Raw genomic sequence first — 20,699 nt, forward strand, 5'->3', positions numbered from 1 at the left:
ATGGAGAAGGGTGGATTGTGCGGTTCCCCAGTGGTCTGTGTTGGGACCGCTGCTTTTTAACATATTTATAAATGATCTAGAGATAGGAGTAACTAGTGAAGTAATTAAATTTGTTAAATCACAAGAGGATTGTGAAAAGTTACAATAGAACCTTACGAGAATGGGAGACTGGGCATCTAAATGGCAGATGACGTTTAATGTGAGCAAGTGCAAAGTGATGCATGTGGGAAACAGGAACCCGAATTATAGCTATGTAATGCAAGGTTCCACGTTAGGAGTCACCAGAAAAGGGTTTTAGGCGTCATAGCCGATGATATTTTGAAACCCTTTGCTCAGTGTGCGGCGGCGGCTAAGAAAGCAAACAGAATGTCAGGTATGATTAGGAAAGGAATGGAAAACAAAAATAAGGAAGCTATAATGCCCTTGTATCATTCCATGGTGCGACCGCATCTTGAATACGGTGTTCAATTCTGGTCACCGCATCTCAGAAAAGATATAGTGGAACTAGAAAAGGTACAGAGAAGGGTGATGAAAATGATAAAGGGGATGGGACGACTTCCCTATGAGGAAAGGCTGAAGCGGCTAGGGCTCTTCAGCTTGGAGAAAAGAGGGCTGAGGGGAGATACAATAGAGGTCTATAAAATAATGAGTGGAGTGGAACAGGTACACGTGAATTACTTGTTTACTCTTTCCAAAAACACTAGGGCTAGAGGGCACGCAATGAAGCTACGAAGTAGTAAATTTAAAATGAATCTGAGAAAATATTTCTTCACTGAACGTGTAAATGAACTCTGGAATTCGTTGCCAGAGAATGTGGTAAAAGCAGTTAGCTTAGCGAGGTTTAAAAAAAAGTTTGGATGGCTTCCTAAAGGAGAAGTCTATAGACCATTATTAAAATGGCCTTGGGGAAAATCCACTGCTTATTTCTAGGATAAGCAGCATAAAATGCATTGTACTTTTTGGGGAACTTGCCAGGTACTTGTGACACTGTTGGAGACTGGATGCTGAGCTTGATCAATCTTCAGTCTGTCCCAGTATGGCAATACTTATGTACTTATGCCAATTAGTGCTTAAGGCCAATTATTGGTACTTATCTTCATTTATGTGCCAATTAGCTAATTATGTTACACATGTAACTGACCCTATTCTATAACTAGACACGCATTTGAATGCCTAACTTTAGGTGCCATTTATAGAATTTGGGGGATAGTACATCAGTAGCCAATTCTAGAGCAGTTACAAGAATTCCTTCATAATCCACTCTGAAAAGATCCATGCCAAATCTGTCCCCTCAGGTCTACATCACACCCAATCACCTTCTTAACCTTTAAAGTGCTATGTCTAATTCTCAGAGTATACAGTACTGTAGCCATAACAGTCCAATGTGAGACAGCTGTTCCATAAACTCACTAGTCACAGCAAAATAAAAATAATAATCCCTTTCCTGTGTTCTCTGTTGCTCTAGAGTGAAAAGGTTTGCTTAATGAGATTCCTGTAGAGTGTATTTATATATATGTATCTCTAGTATACACTTTAAATTAGCAACCTAGCTCTGGGCTTGGACACAATTCCAGCATTTCCAAGCTCCTGCGTCCAGGGTTGGCTCAATGCATGAGGCAGGTGAGGCACTGGCTCAGGATGCCAAAAAGGTCTGCCTCACCAGCTCAGCCTTCATCCCTGTCGGAACATGTTTTGCGCTTACCCACTTTCTCTCTTCTCTGCATGGCCATCGTGATCGCCACAGATTTAAAAACAGGAGAAGAGCGACATCCTCTTTGTACATTTAGACCTGGAACGGTGTTGAAGGCCAAGTACGGAAGAAAGCACAGCAGTGAGAGCAAAGTGAAATACACTGGCCCCTGTAAAAGAGCAGGCAGAGCCAATGCTGGCAAGGGGGTAAGGGAGGCACATACCAACAACTGACTCAGGGCACCACAATTCCTTCAGCTACCACTGCCTGCGTCTCCTTTCCTATGCTGGCAGCTCCTTCTGTATGCGCATTATCATTTGGAGATCTTATTCAAGGACCACTGCCCAGACCTCACCCTCATACTCAGATATTGCCACATGAAAAGCCTGTAACACTGAAAGATTTACTAAAAAAGTAGAGTCCAAATAACAAAAACCGTCCATGCTGCCTGTGCTCTCCTCACCGCATCCTTCTGTTGCCAGAGTAGATCTAGCTATATATCCCAAAACCAAGACACCCCACGTGACACTGTACAACTAAATTTAACAAAACATTTTTTCCCCTCTATTTTGATGCTTACGTTAGCTGGAAATATTTGGTGGCAAATAGTGTCTTTAAATAAATAAATACTACTACTTAACATTTCTAGAGCGCTACTAGGGTTACGCAGCGCTGTACAGTTTAACAAAGAAGGACAGTCCCTGCTCAAAGGAGCTTATAATCTAAAGGACGAAAAGTCAAGTTGGGGCAGTCTAGATTTCCTGAATAGAGGTATGGTGGTTAGGTGCTGAAGGCGACATTGAAGAGGTGGGCTTTGAGCAAGGATTTGAAGATGAGCAAGGAGGGGGCCTGGCGAATGGGCTCAGGGAGTTTATTCCAAGCATGGGGTGAGGCAAGGCAGAAAGGGCGGAGCCTGGAGTTGGCGGTGGTGGAGAAATAAAATAGAATGAAGTAAAGCCAGGCAAAGGTAATACTATATTGATAAATTGTGAAAAAAACCCAATGACATTTAAACAGAAGACATACTGGAAGTGAGATCTAACTTGTATACGTAACAAAACTAAAAATTTCAAATTAAAAAATGGTGCAGCCACAATATTTTTCATAGCCAAACAAGCAGAATCTCTGTTGGTAACATGTGCAAACTAGGAACAAAATTACAGAATTTAAAATTAAAAAAAGAGCAAGATCCATCAATGTGGCACACCATTTTATTCTGGAAGGAGTTAAGTCCCTAATCACAATAATGTTTCTTAATATCACTGGTCAGAGTGGGAGATCTGTTTAACTAATATCACTGACCACCCAAGTAAAAACTTCTAAGGTTCTCTGATCCTCCCAGAACCCCCCCCCCCCCCATCCAGAAGGACTCTACACTGGAGCACCTGATTCAGACAGCCCCGAACCTCCCTACCAACCCTGCTTCTACTTTCCTGCTCCCCACCCCACCCTCTCAGTAAGCCACCCTAAGGCTACTGTACTTGCCTTTCCTGGCTGGCTCTTTCTGAACACTGGTCATTTGTTAAACTTGCATGGCTTTGACTAGGATCCTGGTTTCTCAAGTTCAAGGGTCTCTGGATATAGGGGTTACAAGACTGCCAGGATTCAGGATGCATGTTCAAGACACATGTTCTCCCAGGTTCAGAGCCCCCCCCCCCCCCCCCCCCAACACTCAGGGTGCACAAGTGTGGCACCATGCTGACGCAGCACCCCAGACTAACAGCTTCAGAAATTTGAATTTTACTCCCTCTTTCACCCAGGTCTATTTCCAGCCTTAAAAACCAGCATTAAGCACCTCTGAGCATCTCCCTGTGTTGAGCAGTAAATCTAATCCCTTCATTTAAATAGAATTTGCATGAAGATATTCTAATTGTACTTTGTTTTAATGCACCTTTTGTGTATGCCAGAAACCTTAAATCATGAGTAAGGTATGGCACATATAAAGGTGCACAAAAGTGGAAGTAAAAAGATGAAGTAAGCTTCAAAAACCTTATTACATCAGACTGGATGATAGCAAAAATTCCTGTCTCTGATCTACACACCTGGGCAGAGTTAACAAGCAGATGAGAGAGCTGGTTCTGGAAAACCTCACCTTAGCATAAGGGGAGATGAAGCTGGCTATGCACACGAGACCAGCGTCTGCAAAGAGTTTGGCCACTTCTGCGATACGTCGGATGTTTTCCTCCCTGTCTTCCGGTGTGAAGCCCAGGTTCTTGCTGAGGCCGTGCCGAATGTTATCCCCATCCAGTGTGTAGCAGGGAATGCCATGGCACACCAAGTACTCCTCCAGTGCCATGCTCACCGTGGTCTTCCCTGCCCCAGACAGACCTGCCAAGCAAACCCACAACATACAGACAAAAGGTTATTTATTCATTTCATTTCCTTCAGCCCTCTCTTCATGTTGTTGAAAATGGGAATCGCCCCTGAAAATGGCAACGTAATCCTGCAGAGTTCAGTGCTGATGCCCTCATCCCCATTCCTTCCTCACTTTCCCAACATTTTGGCTGGCTGTTTCAGAGGAAGGTAAATAAGCTGCTACACACGTTATTTGCTCCTACCAGCACTGCCAGCCAGAAATCACTTTCTGAGATAAATTCAGGAGAAAGCAGTACTGTTTTAGCAGTCAATGAAAGGATTAATACTGTGCAAACACTAACAAGCAATCACAGGTATGGTTCTTTGTACCAAAAAACTATATATATATGAAACTGCAATTTAAAATAAATTAATTGTTATGAACAAGAAGCATTAGCCTGACAAACTGCTGCTTCTCTCCTTGCAAGCTTCTGGAATCAAAGAGGGCACATGGAGAGAAGCCTTTGCAGTTAGAGGCATTCCTATGTACTTGATAGATTTGAGGCTCCGGCAGATAGGGTTCCTCCCACCTCCCCCAAGGAACTGATCAGCTTAATGTTTTATTAGCTGATGGGCTTCTGTCTGTAGATGTAAATGCTTACCTGTCCTTTACCCCATATGGTTCTGGCCATGGCACAGTTCATTGGGATGGTCCCCTTTGGGTCCATGAGGCTCCACACCTCAAAATCTTACCTGCCTGGCATAGAGGCTACGGGGCACAGTTGACGTCTTCAAACAAGAGCACAGAGGGTGGGAGCTGGACAGAGCCATGCAGGAAATGTGGAACATTAGAGGGTCAGTTCTGCCAGATTATTGGTAGACTAATTTGGGACACTTGTTTCCTACAGTACCACCAAGGTATTGGGGAAAGGGTCTCTGTTAACTTCAGTTCCCCATGGGGACAGTTGATCTGTTCTCAATATACACATAAAGGCGCATTCAGTTTCCTTACTAGAAAAGTACTTAAGACATGGTATGAAAGCCCTAAGGCTGGTGGGTGTGCTCTGCACAGAAAAGAATTATGTAGCAGAAGAAAAATCAACTAATGAAATGCAAATTTTCTCAGCATATAAATTCTGTAAAGCTTGGAGACTGAACTGGGCCCCAGGATACTTTACACTGATCAGTTATTAATCATAAGTTTCCAATCTCTGGTGTCTCTGTCTTGCTGAGTCAGTCTTTTTCTCTCATTCTCTAGTAGTATTTTTTTTCCTCTCTTGCACTCTCTCATGCATGCTCGTGTTCTCGTCCTTTTTTTTTTCTTTTGTTTCAGTTAGTCTCTCTTCCTTGTCTTATTCCTTCAGTAGTGGATATTGTAATACTTTTGCTTTCATCCTTCTCCAGCCTCTCTCTTCTCTTCATTGGTCGCCTTTTCTTGTTCTAGACTGCTGTTCCACCCCCCCCCCCCATACCTTGGCTTCTCTCTCCCCTTCCTCCCAACTATGCCTTTTATCCCTTCTGCCTACACTATCTCCCTGAATTCCTTGTCCACTCTGCTCCAAATCCAGGGTCTTCTTTCCCTCTTTTGCTATCCGATAGCTAATTCCCTCCCCCCTCCATCCCAAGTATTCTCTGCCCCTAATTCCTGAACCTCCCTAGTTCACCTGCCCCATTACAAGCTGTTTTGTCTACCCAGCCCTTAATATCTTGTTAGCCTCCTCTATCACATAGGATCAGTACTGGGGTATGAGCTACATCTACGTGGATGCACACAGCTCATACCCTGTAACAGGGAAAGCTGAGGCAGTATTTGGTGCTGCTCCTCAGGCAGGAGGGTAGATGGTAGGGAAGAAAGAAGTGGGAAGTGAGACACCCAGCACCTCCATCCCCACTGACATCAGAGAAAGCAGGTTGCTGCTGAGCGGCATGGGTCACATGTGTCAGTGCCTAGAGATACCTTGGACCACAACCACTATGATTCCTGCAAGACACGTCTACTGGGGATTTGCGATCTCCCAAGCCAAGGTCCTGCTGAATCCTGTAAAGGCAGTCATGAAAGAGGAAAAACAAGTAAAATATATTCACAAACTCCTTTTCAACCTGTGTACTTGGTATCAAATACCCAGTGTAACTGAATGTACCACACCTTGAAAAAGGGGTGAGCAAAATCTAAATAAACAAATAATCCTTTATTTGCTACCCAAAGTTCTTCATTACACAGACTCATACCTGCAAACTTCAGTCTTCAGATTTGAACTGTCCCCTGCATTTTTACTTTCCTCCCACTTAAAAAATAAAAGACTCTCAGCCATACCTGTCAACCAAACAGTGCAGCCACGAAAGCCACTCCTGGTTCCCAGCACCTGGCCTCTCTTGCTCCTGCTGACATGATGTGCTTGGTAGGTGACATTGGTAGCTCTCTGCATTCCCTGCAAAGTGAAAGACATACACTTCTTTAGATATTTTATCTCAGGATACTGAATAAAGGGTTGTGTGCTAGACATGACTGTCTCCTGGCACCTCGCATTAAAGTGCTACAGTAAGAAGCAAATCAAGTCTGATTATGCTGAAACAAGGATACAGTGAATCTGAGTCACTGCCAATGAAAACATACAAATCATCATGCAAGTCACATAGAAAAAATGATTATTATGATGATTTTGCAACTCAGATGAGAACCTCTAAAACATTTCAATACACTACATATATACATTGGAGGTTTCCTCTGTACTGGGGGTATTAGACCATGGAGTATTACACTTCAGACTGGATCGTCTGCAGGGCTTTCTAGGAGAACAGCCTGGAAGACAGCTCCACCATTTCTTTTTAGACTCCAGAGCAGCTTGAGTGTCCTGCTCCAGTTACTCCCTTTGAGCAACCTGCAAGGAAGGTTCACAGCATGGGTTGGGCCCATAGGCGGTCGGTGGCCCAACTGTTTGGGGAGGCTAAAGGGGGCGGGTTAGGGGTGGAGCTTATATACATAATTGTCTGATAACAGAAAAAATAAATAAATAAAAATAAAATTATCACAATACCTTTTATTAAATTTAGATATTAGATATGTATCATATGTCAAAGAATAAAGTGGTTGCTCAAAGCATATTCTAAGCACAATCGCTCAACTGCAAAACACTATGCACAACTTTGTGCAAAAACACACTCAGAACCTTACTGTACCATAAATATTACACTGGGCAGAACCTAATACACCAATATACCACCCACATGGAAAATGCAAACCGTCAACCATATGAAACAAGGGATCATATCATCACAATTCTCATGTAGAGCCACAAAACACCCTAATTCATGTTTAATGTGGGATAAAATGCCATAAATAAGTAAATAAATATAAACTTTTAATGTTGAGCACTTGATTCTCAAAGTGGACATATTCCAAACACTATAATGAAAATAAAATGATCTTTTCTACCTTTGTTGTCTGGTGAGTTTTTCTGATCATGCTGGCCCAGTATGATTCTGCTGCTATCTGTCCTCAGTGCAGGTCAGGAAGTCATCCTGGTTAAATATCTCCCTGGCAACCCAGGACACCGCCAGCCAACCCCCCCCCCCCCCCCTCCCCTGCTCTCCCAGCAGTAAGGTAAACAAACCATAAACCAATTTCTACAAATGGACAAGGCTAGATGGCTTTCACTACAGCTCCTGCTGTGAGGATGGAGTTAAATCAACAATTTAAACCCCTCAGAGCACAGCAGGGGAGGCTTAGCCTGTCCAAGCCTCTTGTACCGGGGCGGGCGCCTATGGTTGGGCCTGAAGCAGACAGATCAGAGAGCAGCCATTCTGCTCCTTAAGCCAATCAATTTCACATTTCAACTTTATTTGATATGCCACAACTAAAGAAAAATCTAAACAGTTCACAATATAAATTAAGTTTACAATATAAATGGTGGCATTGCAAAACAAAAACATAGTGTTGTAGAGCACAATTTTCTCTTTCAGATGATACTGTTCACAAGCTGATTCAGGCAGACTCTTTTTTAATAATTGGCTTTGAACTTTGGTACATTTTACCATTTGCACTGACAGTGCCAACTTTGAAGAGATCCTGCAGGGTGGTTATAGATGCTGGTGAGTTGCAAATCTGGCAGTATTATGTCCAGCATAAGCATAATGCTTGTTCAAAATTTCAAGTCCGTATCTTTGTTTGCATGGAAGTTGTTGCGGTCTGAATATTGGTCCAAATATGTTCTGATGAGTCGCGACCAATTTTGATGCACATTTTGAGTCAACTTGTTTGACTGGATTTTGCATCCATAATGTTAAAATGTATTTCATCAGAATTAGCATCAAAAACTGTATTTTTTAGCCATTCTTGTAAATGTGTTTGGATTTTATTAGACCCCAAAAATGGCATTTTGGTAAATGTCACGCGCTCATGGACTGACAGCCTTTCAGAAACGGGGGTCTAGATCTGCAACTATTGCAGTTAGAGATCTCAAATTTTGGGACTTTGTTTAACACCTGACTTGCGCAACAGATAAAATTTGAACAAAATTGGAGACATGATAGTGGGAAGATTTAGACCACTTGGCATGGAATGACCCCCTACTTTCTTACTCATCTATATGTTACAACTTTGCCTTACCCTTCACTACCAATTATAATGTTCTAGTACATATTGTGTTGCCATTGTAGGTAGTATACCATGCCATACTTTGTATTATTGTTCGAATATTTTTACTGCTGTAATTGCCTATTGCTCATGTTTGATTTGTTCTTGCTGTACACCGCTTTGATTGAATTCCTTCAAAAAGGTGGTAAATAAATCCTAATAAATTCTATAACACGCACGCATAATTCATGCCCCTAACCCGCCCATGCCCCTCCCATACAACACCCCCTCCCCCTATAAGTTGCACACAATAGAATCTATGCACACTTCAAAAATAGTGACTAAGGGCAGCTGGGTAAGCTATTGCTAATTGGTACCAATTAAAACCAATTTAAGCCAACTGGCTGCTAATATAATAATCAGCAGTTAACTGGAGTTAACTTATATACACAACTTTCTGGGATAAGCAGCACAAAATGTACTGAACTTTTTCGGGATCTTGCCAGGTATTTGTGACCTGGATTGGCCACTGTTTGAAACAGGATGCTGGGCTTGATGGACCTTTGGTCTGTCCCAGTGTGGTAATACTTATGTAACGGACCATATTCTATAAATTGTGCATGAAATTTGTGCACCAAGCATAAATTTGGGCACATACGTTTATACAATTAGAGGGCAGGTATCTCCCCTTTCCCCATCCCTCTCACAAGGTATCCAGAATCTCATCGCCCCTTCATTAACCCTCTGACTTCAAGATCTTCCCCTTTTCCTATCCCTTTGCTGCCACCCATCACCCTAACTTTGCCCTCCACAGATGCAGCAAAATTAAAGTCAGCACAACTCAGAGCCTTGAGCACAAGCCCATGCTCAAGCACCAAATCTTACTGTCAGAGAGGGCGGGACATGGCAGTGCATGAGCATGCTGAGAGCAGCTTTAGTGCTGCTATCCTGCCACATGAGCGCCATGAAGCTGCCCTCAAATTTTTCTATCCTAGGCAGATGCTTAGCTCACCTACTAACAAGGCCAATACTCACACTTTTGAACATACAGCAGATAAACTAAGGACTTCCTCTTCGGAGGCAGCTGTAGATCTGCAAGCGGACTGGGCTAGAGCAGTGAAACATGCCCTGAAGCAAATGGCTTCAACTGAGCTACTCAAGTTCATTTAGTTTCTCAGAAGGATATGTGAAAAACATCTAGGTTGGAGGTAGAAATGGACGAAGAATGGAAGCCAATAAAAATTTGAAATCCAAGATGCTAAGAAAAACTCCTCTTGTGCCTGAAGCAGCATCAAATAAATCCAGGAAAAAGTTTGAGAATGTGAAAGGGAACCTATAATGGGATAAGCAAGAGTGGCAGAAGGGATTTAGAGACTGATTTACTGGTTATTTTGTATCTATGATTGTAGAACTGAAAAAGCAGATAACTGATATACCTTTCAGCCAAGGGGGTAAAAAAGCTGTGGGAAACGGGGGGGGGGGGGGGGGGGGGGGGGAGAGGTGCTTTAGGTATAATAGGTTGAATTCAGCTGGTGACCTTGGAAAGACCTCAACAATTATTTAAAATGATGAATGTGTCTTATTTTGCTGCTGATCCTAGCCCAGTATGTGTAAGACAAGGCTCTACAAAAAAAGGCTATTTTTGCTCTGGATGATGGATTTATTGAATGTGTCCTTATTTCAGGGCAGGTTTCCCATGTGATTGAAGGAATCTGATATTTCTCCAATTTTAGGAAATATCGACTGATGATATAAAGGTGCTTGCTAGAGACTGATTTCTATCCAGTCCTTTATAGCCAAATTGATTTAGAAGTCCTTGGTGTCTCACAACAAATCTTTTCTCGAAGGAAATAAATGTGTTCGACCAGGGCAAGAAGGATTTAGGAAAGGGGCAAGGAACGGAATCCCTCCTAAATGCAGCTATGGATTCTATTGCTTGGATAAGAACGTACCAGTATTATTGATTGCACTGGACAGAACTTCTGAGTTTTGATTTATTTTGTTGGTAAAGTGTGCTTATCTGAGTTTGCTAAGAAAAGTGTTGACTTTGATTGAAAATATTTTGCGTTTGGTTTGCAGGAAACCAGTCTTCAGTAAAATCTTTGTGGTGGTGGGGCACCTTCCATATCACTTCTGTTTAATATTTTTCTATAACTTCTAGGCCACCTGATCCAAAATTGTGATTTTCACATTTATGTATGCAGAAAATATTCAGATATCAGTCCCTCTGGGTAATTTCCCAATTGACTATTGGACAGTTGAATAATTGTCTGAAATCAGGTTACCCTTTGGCTGCAGACTTGTCTCATGCTTAGTGTGTCTAAACCAGAGCTGATATGTTTTGGAGATTTTGATTAGGCTTTGATTTCTCAGAGATTGCAGGTTAATGGGGTGGTCATACCCTCTACAGGTCTGATTAGAAATTTCAGGGTATTTGTGGACTGAAAGACTTGTTTCAACCCCAAATTGCTAGGGTTGTTCAAAATGCCTATTGTAAATTGTGTTAGCAAAGCAATTAAAGCCATATTTGAATTAGGTTGCTTTCCATTCAGAGATGCAGGCCTTGCTTATTAACATGCTAGACTACATAATAGTAATGAACTGCCTACCACAGCTTTATGAAAGTAACAAATTATTTAAAACACAGCAGCTAGGTTATTGACGGGGCTATCAAGAAGAGACAGTTTGGAAATGCAAACTACTTTAACGGTACGTACCAGCCCAACTGCTCTAACAAATATTTAGACATCTTATTATACCTCCCTTCCATTCCTGTTTGTGTCTGTTTTCTGTGGTTCCATTCCCGATTCATCCTCGGTGAACGCTACACAGAAATATTTGTTAGGCAATTCTGCTTTTTTTTTTTTGTTACATTTGTACCCCACGCTTTCCCACTCATGGCAGGCTCAATGCAGCTTACATGGGGCAATGAAGGGTTAAGTGACTTGCCCAGAGTCACAAGGAGCTGCCTGTGCCTGAAGTGGGAATCGAACTCAGCTCCTCAGTTCCCCAGGACCAAAGTCCACCACCATAACCACTAAGCCACTCCTCATTCAGCAGCTTCTATGTATTCCTCTCCTTCACCTTTGAGTCTCACAATGCCACATTTGCACTTCATCCTGACAGTAACTTAAGCATGTAGACCCGAGAAGCTGAGTGATATCTAACATAGCCTGGCTTATAAGTGATGCTCATTCTTATCATGGCATTCACAAACAAACCTGCTAAAGACTGATCAGAACACTGTGTGAATACTAAGAAGTCGAGTCACTACTGATTCCAGGAAAGGTGCATATTTAGTAACAGATTACTGACACAAGCTGCAACTACTACCGGTATGTGGCTGCTTGGTGACATTAAAAATTCAAAACATACCAAAAATCAGCGTAGGTTTCGCCACAACGACATCAAAAAATGAAAATAAAAATCACTAGGGTAAGACAGTGAAAAAAATGTGGTGATCGATCGAAAATCAAACAACCGACCACATTTTCATTCAGCCTCTCTTTTATTTTGATAAGAGTATCAACATTCCCTTCTAATATTATTTTGGTCAGGTTGACTGAATTTGGTAAATATTTTGCAGATAAACAGGTTATTAAAAAAAAAAACCTTCCCTAAATGGACCAACAGCAAGACCAAGCATCTTCCCTGCAAAACAAAGGACGCATTCAGAATTACATAGTACACCCTGCCATGAAAGCAAAAATGCCAATTCCACTACCATTTGCTTGTTTCTGTTTATCCTTCTTTAATTGTTGTTGCAAATCTAATATAATAAAACGCACCCTCAACGTTCTGAGGACAACGTTCTGAAGCCATGAAGCCATCTGACGTCACTCCCAGGCTGAAGGGTTCGTGGATTCGTGGTGTGAAGCCTTCAAGCCAGCCAGCCGTCTCTGCCCCGCCCTCGCGTCAAACGTCATGACGTGGAGGGCGGGGAAAAAAAAATCCGGCAGCGAAGCGTCAGGGAAGGAGGCGGCGCTCCCGACGTCTAGCCTTCCCTTCGCTGTGTTCCGCCTTCTTCTGACGTCAAGGATGATGTCAAAAGAAGGCGGAACACAGCGAAGGGAAAGCTAGACGTCGGGAGCGCCACCTCCTTCCATGACGCTTCGCTGCCGGAACCGCCACGGAGGTAAATTTAAAAAGAAGAAAAAAAACAAAAAGGGATGTTGGGGAGAAGAGGGTGGCCAGTAAAGAAGAACAATGGGAGCGGGAGGGCAGGGGAGAAACGACAGCATGGATGCGAAGGGGGGGGGCATGGATGCGAAGGGGGGGGGGGAAGAGGGCGGCCCAGGCTGGGACATGGGAGAGAGAGGAGCATGGATGCGAGGGGGGTCATGGAAGGGAGAGAGGGGACTTGCTGGAAAAGGATGAATGGAGGCGGCAGGGGACAGAGGAGCATGGATGGGCATGGATTGGGAGGGCAGGACTCAGGGAGAGAGGGGAATTGCTGGATAGGGATGAATGGAGGGGACAGATGGGCATGGATGGATATGGATTGCAGGGCAGGCCTCAGGGAGAGAGGGGAATTGCTGGATAGGGATGAATGGAGGGACCAGGGGACAGAGGAGCATGGATGGGCATGGATTGGGAGGGCAGGACTCAGGGAGAGAGGGGAATTGCTGGATAGGGATGAATGGAGGGGACAGATGGGCATGGATGGATATGGATTGCAGGGCAGGCCTCAGGGAGAGAGGGGAATTGCTGGATAGGGATGAATGGAGGGGGCAGGGGACAGAGGAGCATGGATGGGCATGGATTGGGAGGGCAGGACTCAGGGAGAGAGGGGAATTGCTGGATAAGGATGAATGGAGGGGACAGGTGACAGAGGAACATGGATGGGCATGGATTGGGAGGGCAGGGCTCAGGGAGAGAGGGGAATTGCTGGTTAGGGATGAATGGAGGGGACAGATGGGCATGGATAGATATGGATTGCAGGGCAGGCCTCAGGGAGAGAGGGGAATTGCTGGTTAGGGATGAATGGAGGGGACAGGTGACAGAGGAGCATGGATGGGCATGGATTGGGAGGGCAGGGCTCAGGGAGAGAGGGGAACTGCTGGAAAAGGATTAATGGAGGGGGCAGGGAACAGATGGGCATGGATTGGAGGGCAGGGCTCACACTCTCTCATATACAATATCTTTCTGACTCTCACACACTCTGTCTCACACTGTATCACATTCACTCTCTATGTGCCACACAGTCACTCACACACTCGCTTGGTCTCATACACTCACTCTCACAGAGAATCTGTGTCTCACACACACTCTCTCTCTCTCGCCCACACACACACACACACACACTCTCTCTCTCACATACACACTTGCACACACTCTCATTCTCACACACACACTCTCTCACAAACACACTCTCACCCAGACTCACTCTCTCTCTCACACACTCACACTTTCACTCTGACTCTCAAACAGTCACTCTCACAAACACTCTCCCAAACATACACACTCCGAGGAAAACCTTGCTAGCGCCCGTTTCATTTGTGTCAGAAACGGGCCTTTTTTACTAGTCCTATATAATAAAACGCACCTCCAACATTCTGAAGATGACTGCATGGCTGAGGCATTCCTGCTCTCTGTATCCATCTCCTGAATTGACATCACGTACTTCCGGGTTCGTCACAAGCAGAAGTGACCAACCACACAAGGTTTCTCGGCTTCAGAATGTTGGAGGTGCATTCTATTAAATAGAATTGGTCAGTTCCTTGAAGCACAGCCAGAGCTCAGCGTCCTGCACAGTAACGCTCAGACACCAGAGAGAGAGAGAGGGGGGGCACTGTATCACATTCACTCTCTATGTGTCACACAGTCACTCACACACTCTCTTGGTCTCATACACTCAGTCTCACAGAGAGTCTGTGTCTCACATACACACTCTCTCTCGCATACACTGTATCCGTGTGAAACACACTCTCTCTCTCACACAGTGTCTCACATATGCACTTACACACACACTCATTCTCACACACACACTCTCTCTCTCTCACACACACACTCGCACATTCACTCTCTCTCTCACACACACTCTCCGAGGAAAACCTTGCTAGCGCCCGTTTCATTTGTGTCAGAGATGGGCCTTTGTTTACAAGTGTTCTATAATTTCAATTTGGCGAAAATGGGTGTCAGTGTCAATGCTACACCCTTTGCAGTGCAAACAGTCAGTTTCACTCTTCTCTTGGCTTTGATTTCTTAAAACTTTTCTGCTGAATACCATGACACTTTTCTTTCCATCTTTAAGTCTGATTTTAATTCCACCACAGCAAACAGAAGCAGCCTTGAAAAATGGAGGATGGATGGAACATCTTCTCTCTTTTGCCAAACCGTTCTCTCTACCCACAGCCCCCATTAATCAACTCTCACGCCTGGCTGGCTTTCCTAGCTCAGTTACATGGAGCTAAAGAAATAGTGTTACATTCAAAAATCAGATGTGAATTTCATATCCATTTCACGACAACCTAATATCAAAAACCAGGAGCTCGGCTTCTTGTGGTGCCATGTTTGAGAATTGATCGCTAAGACGGCATCGAACATGGCGCCAGTGTTAACAAGACAACAACCTCCTGGTTTTTGATATCAGGTTGTCATGAAGTGGACATGAAGCGGATATCTGATTTTGAATGTAACATTTCTTTAGCTTTCAGTTTTGTTTTGCCATAACATTTAGCTAATTACAAGGTAGGCTGGGGGGGGGGGCAGTGCAGAGGACTAATGGTCCCATTGGACCACCAGGGTCTTTTTAGTGATGGGGTGAGGTCTAGCCTGTTGGTAGATGAACACAACCCACAGGTCTCTGGATTCACCTGCTGCAGATGCAAAGGAAAGGATAGATATCTCATGTCTCTCCACCAAAGGAGAATTCTTCTATCACCTTACCCTATGTTCTAGTATAACCAGAAACAGCAAATTTGGGCACTTCTCTCAGCCTCTACTTAACATAACCATTTAGTCAACAGCCATCTGAAGTCAATAAAATAAAAAATAATTTAAAAAACACAGATTAAAGACCCCAAGGAAATGGTATGCCTAGATTTGCACCTGCTCTTTATAATCCACACAAATTCAGGGTTAATTTATGCACATCATCAAAGTCCGCTCAGCCTGCAAAACGTTATACAAGGATATGCTGTACACATATAATTTAATTCACCTGGTGAGTGGATACTTTTTAAGCCCATTTTGAGCCAGTCACCTTCCGATCATCCATCACCCTCTCCTCACCCCACTTCTTCTTCAGACTATCATTAGAATGACATTTCTGATTCACTCATTGTTTTGGTAATGTCACCTGTTACTCATTCTGTTCTGAGCAAAGAAAGGGGGTGTTTATTCCTAAAAATTATTTATTAAGTTAGTCCAAGAAAAGTATCATTGCATATATTTTTGGCTTTTATTTTTTTTCAAACACACAAATAGCTAAGGCTTGACAAATCCCACATGCCAAGTCACCGTGGTGACTAGAAATTTATCTCTGATGCCTTGCTTTTTATTCCAGATTTTTTTTTTTTTTTTTGGGGGGGGGGGGTCTCTCCTATAACTGCCACCAGGTCTCATAGGACTTGAGACTTAGAAGAGTTTCGTGCACTGACATAAGAGTCACAAGATGCAAACAGCAGGAAGTTCTCCTCCTTGGGCAGCCATAGGATAAGAGCTATCCTTTTAATTCTATAAAATTGGGCACCCAACCTTACACTTGGATGTTCTTTCGAAAATATCCCCTTTAAGCTAGAATTGGGACATCCTGCTCATAATATTTAAAAAAAAAAAAAAAAAAACGAAACATCTCACAGCCATTTGTAGACAGAAAAAATATTGGGATTTCCTGTTTGAAAATACGTGAGAAGAACGTTCTTGAAGTGAAAACGTCCAAAATGAACAGTATTTTCCAATACTAAATAGGAGAAAAACAAACTCTATTGAAATACTCTAACTCTCTAAAAGGAGTTTGTTATATATAATTAGTTTGTGAGTGTCCCTTTAATTGTGGAAAAACCCCACTTATATTATATTACAAACAATTGAAACCTCAAATCTCCAAACAGGAAAGAATACAAAAGTATTTATACTGTCCTTGTTATATCAGGAGTAAGTTAATATCACTGTATTTTCCAAAACATGAACGCCAAATAAACAGGCACCAAAACGTCTATCTGGCATCATTTGTACAAAAATGGCCACATAGATGTCCCTGCAGAACAGAGGGGCAGCCTTCTGGTCAGTGCAGTGGACTTTAAACAACAGCCTGTGTCAGGTACATCTTGTCAGCAGCCTTTCACATGTTGGATCTGAAGAATAAACTGAGCCACTGGCCGTTTTTGGAACTTGTGTATGGTGTCTTCCACTCTTTTTTTTGTTTCATTTACTTTTTGTGGAAGTATTTGTTTCCTGTTGTGTACCTAAATGTACACCACTACGATAGCCATCATGCTTGCAAGTGTCTTATAAATTTAGGTACAGTGGGTTTTTCTATGTTCCAGGAGGGCTCACATATTTGTACTGAAATTAAAAAAAATTAAAGTGGGAGTTATATCAGGGTCCCATTGTTGAAAGACGCTACTCATTACACTTCCTTGATACTCTATTAGGCTTGGCCATAACACCTGAAGCTATTACAGAGCCTGGTATCCACTGTCACTTTCACTTCTTAGGCAGGTGAGAGGGGGTCAGTAACCACTAGGAGATGAAGAAGGGGTCATGCCTTCATCCCTCCAGTTGTCAGCTGCTCAATCAGGGAATCCTTTTGTACAGTGGATGAGTGAAACAGGTTTAGATAAAAACATCCTTCTTTGTTGCCTGGGCATTTTTTCCTGTTCCATTATCACTGAAAACAAAGGAAAGTGGGAAGTGGACCAATGACTCAGAGACCAGGGCAGCTAGATCAAATACGGGATACTATCAGGCTTATTTTCGAAAGAGAAGGGCGCCCATCTTTCGACACAAATCGGGAGATGGACGTCCTTCTCCCAGGGTCGCCCAAATCGGCATAATTGAAAGCCGATTTTGGGCGTCCTCAACTGCTTTCCGTCGCGGGGTCGACCAAAGTTCACAGGGGCGTGTTGGAAGCATAGCGAAGGCGGGACTGGGGCGTGCCTAACACATGGCCGTCCTCGACTGATTAATGGAAAAAAGAAGGGCGTCCCTGACGAGCACTTGGGCGACTTTACTTGGTCCATTTTTTTCTTACGACCAAGCCTCAAAAAGGTGCCCGAACTGACCACCGGAGGTAATTGGGGATGACCTCCCCTTACTCCCCCAGTGGTCACCAACCCCCTCCCACCCTAAAAAAAAAAATATTTTAAAATATTTTTGTCAGCCTCAGATGTCATACCCAGCTCCATGACAGCAGTATGCAGGTCCCTGGAGCAGTTTTAGTGGGTGCAGTGCACTTCAGGCAGGCGAACCCAGGCCCATCCCCCTCTACCTGTTACACTTGTGGTGGTAAATGTGATCCCTTCAAAACCCACCAGAAGCCCACTGTACCCACATGTAGGTGCCCCCCTTCACCCCTTAGGGCTATGGAACTGGTGTACAGTTGTGGGAAGTGGTTTTTTTTTTGGGGGGGGGGGGGGTTGGGGGGGGCTCAGCACACAAGGTAAGGTAGCTATGCACCTGGAAGCAATTTAAGTCCACTGCAGTGCCCCCTAGGGTGCTCGATTTGTGTCCTGGCATGTCAGGGGGACCAGTGCACTACGAATGCTGGCTCCTCCCAGGACCAAATGGCTTGGATTTGGTCATTTCTGAGATGGGCGTCCTCGGTTTCGATTAAGGCAGAAAATCGGGGACAACCACCTCTAAGGACGACCATTAAGGTCAACCTAAATTTTGCTATTTGGGTGTCCGTGACCATATTATCGAAACAAAAGATGGACGCTCATCTTGTTTCGATAATATGGGTTTCCCCGCCCCTTCGCTGGGACGTCCTGCGATGACGTCCTCAGGAAAACTTGGGCGCCCCTTTCGATTATGCCCCTCCACATTACAGACTCGACACAGATCTGTGTTTCGGCCACAGGCCTGCCTCAGGAGTCTCTATGGTGTGTATGATAAAATAATATGCCACCGTAGAAAAAGCAATAAACGGTCTTTTAAAAAGACCTTTAGAAAACCAAGGACTTAAACGCACCACAGCGCATCACGCAGCCCTGTCAGCAGAGCCAAGTAATAAAAAGTTGGTTCCCTGGGATTTTGTTGTTCATCCACCTAGATGATTCCTTGTCCCTGTCCATTATCACTGAAAGACATCTTAATTATGGGTCCACCCAAAACATACCTCCAACATGCCCCCTTACTATTTAGACGAACTGCTGTGTAAGACATCCAAATTCTGCCTTTTGAAAATCGGGATCTGGATGTTTCTGGTAGATAGGTGGGGGGTTTGGCCATTGTGAGACATCCATCTGCTTGGAAAATGAGCACCTTAGTGTGTAAAGTTGAGCACCCAATTTATAGAATAAGGTCAGTTGCATGCACAACTTAATTTAATAATGGGCAGTTAACTGAAGTCAATTATTGGCTTAAATTGGTGATAATTAGTGGTAATAGGAACTTGCATACACAACTGACCTTAGTTGTTATTCTAGAAGCTGGGTGCTCAACTTCTGTCATATGCAACTTCTAGGGGGCGTGGCCATGGGAGGGGCATAGGTAGGTCAGTAGTGAGCTTATGACTTGCATGCGCAGGTTATAGAATACTAGGGGTTATGTGCCTAACTGCCAAGAGCTAGGAGTGAGCACCTACACCAGCCTTTGATATGGCATAAGTGCTCACATCTAAGGTTAGGTGCAAAACTGCGAACTTACATTAGTATTCTATAACAGTTCCAGGCAGAACTACCATTATAGAATTCACATTCAGTGTGCATCATCCCAGCGCCTAAATTTCAGTGCTATTTATTGAATTTACCCCCTCGTGTAAGGGGCCTAGCAGAAGAGAGGAAAAAAAATTGACTGCCTTGCTGGGCTACGGATAGTGCTGGGAAGAGTGAGGTAACTGACTGGCTTGCTAGAGAGGGGGATAAGAGCTGAGGAGTGACAGATTTAAGAGAGGAAGGAGATGGTAAGATAATAGAGGAAGATCAATGGAGAGAAATGGACGATAAGAGAGAAAATAGGTTACAATAGAGTAGTGGGGGGGGGGGGGGGGGGGAGAGAAAATGAAACTGGGTGATGACAGGGCTGGAGATTGGGAAGGAGAGAGAGAGATAGAACCTAAGTCCGAGTGGGGAAAGGGGCTGCTGGCAGTGTATTTTGCCAGTAAGATTCACGGGTGCATTAAGGGCCTGATTTACTAAGCTTTCTTTTCCCTTGAAAAAGAATTGGGAAAACAGTTTTAGTAAATCAAAACCCAAAATGAGTTGCAGCAGACCTCAAAAGAACCCCCCCCCCCCCCCTCCAGGTGCTGGCTCCTAAATACAAAGACATTTGTCAACACCCAATCTTCTACTATAATAAAACTCACCCTCAACGTTCTGAAGACAACGTTCTGAAGTCACTCAATCACTCCCTGAAGGGTTCGTGGATTCATGGTGGTAAAGCCACTCCACTGACCCGTGCCCCGCCCATGCGTCAAACGTCAGAACGTTGTCTTCAGAACAGTAAACTAAAGGAAGGGAATAGGGATCGCAACCAAGCAGGTGGAGGAGTAGGGAAACAGTGATCTTCGACGTGCTAGCCTGTACAGGCAGGGCTTCTGTGCGTCTGACGTCCTGCACGTCAGACGCACAGAACCCCGCCCTGCACAGGCTAGCAAGCAACGCCGAAGATCGCTGGAGTGAGACTCAGCAGACAACACAGGACTTCTGCTGGCGGGATTTTGGGTCACCCGCCAGCAAAACTACGCGACGGTGGGTGCGATGGCGACGGTGGGTGGGATGGCAGCGGGCGGGTGCATCGCGGTGGGTGGGATGGCGGCGGGAGGGGGGCATCACGCTGAGGAGGCGCTTCCTTCCTTCTTCAAAGCAGGATCCCCCCCCCCAAAACTGAACTATACAACACACACACACACATCTGGCAGCGCTTCCTGAACCCCCCCCCCCCACACACACACACACTTACTCACTCACTCTCATTTGGCCACACTTCCTCAACGCCTCCCCCCCCCCCAACACACACACACTCTCACATCTGCCA

At 44.2% G+C, this 20,699-nt stretch overlaps 1 protein-coding gene across 1 annotated transcript in view; it reads right to left on the reverse strand.

The window, feature by feature from the left end:
• The window catches only part of PAPSS1 (3'-phosphoadenosine 5'-phosphosulfate synthase 1), a 222,783-nt gene that overhangs the window by 183,066 nt on the left and 19,018 nt on the right, over nucleotides 1-20,699 (reverse strand). The window contains exons 2-3 of the mRNA XM_030190780.1: nucleotides 6,300-6,414; nucleotides 3,783-4,018 (exon numbers count right to left, since the gene is read on the reverse strand). Coding sequence (XP_030046640.1) covers nucleotides 3,783-4,018; nucleotides 6,300-6,414 — 351 coding nt within the window. The remainder of the gene's footprint in view (nucleotides 1-3,782; nucleotides 4,019-6,299; nucleotides 6,415-20,699) is intronic.

This window comes from Microcaecilia unicolor, chromosome 2 (assembly GCF_901765095.1).
Source record: "Microcaecilia unicolor chromosome 2, aMicUni1.1, whole genome shotgun sequence".
In the NCBI taxonomy this organism is placed as follows: Eukaryota; Metazoa; Chordata; class Amphibia; order Gymnophiona; family Siphonopidae; genus Microcaecilia; species Microcaecilia unicolor.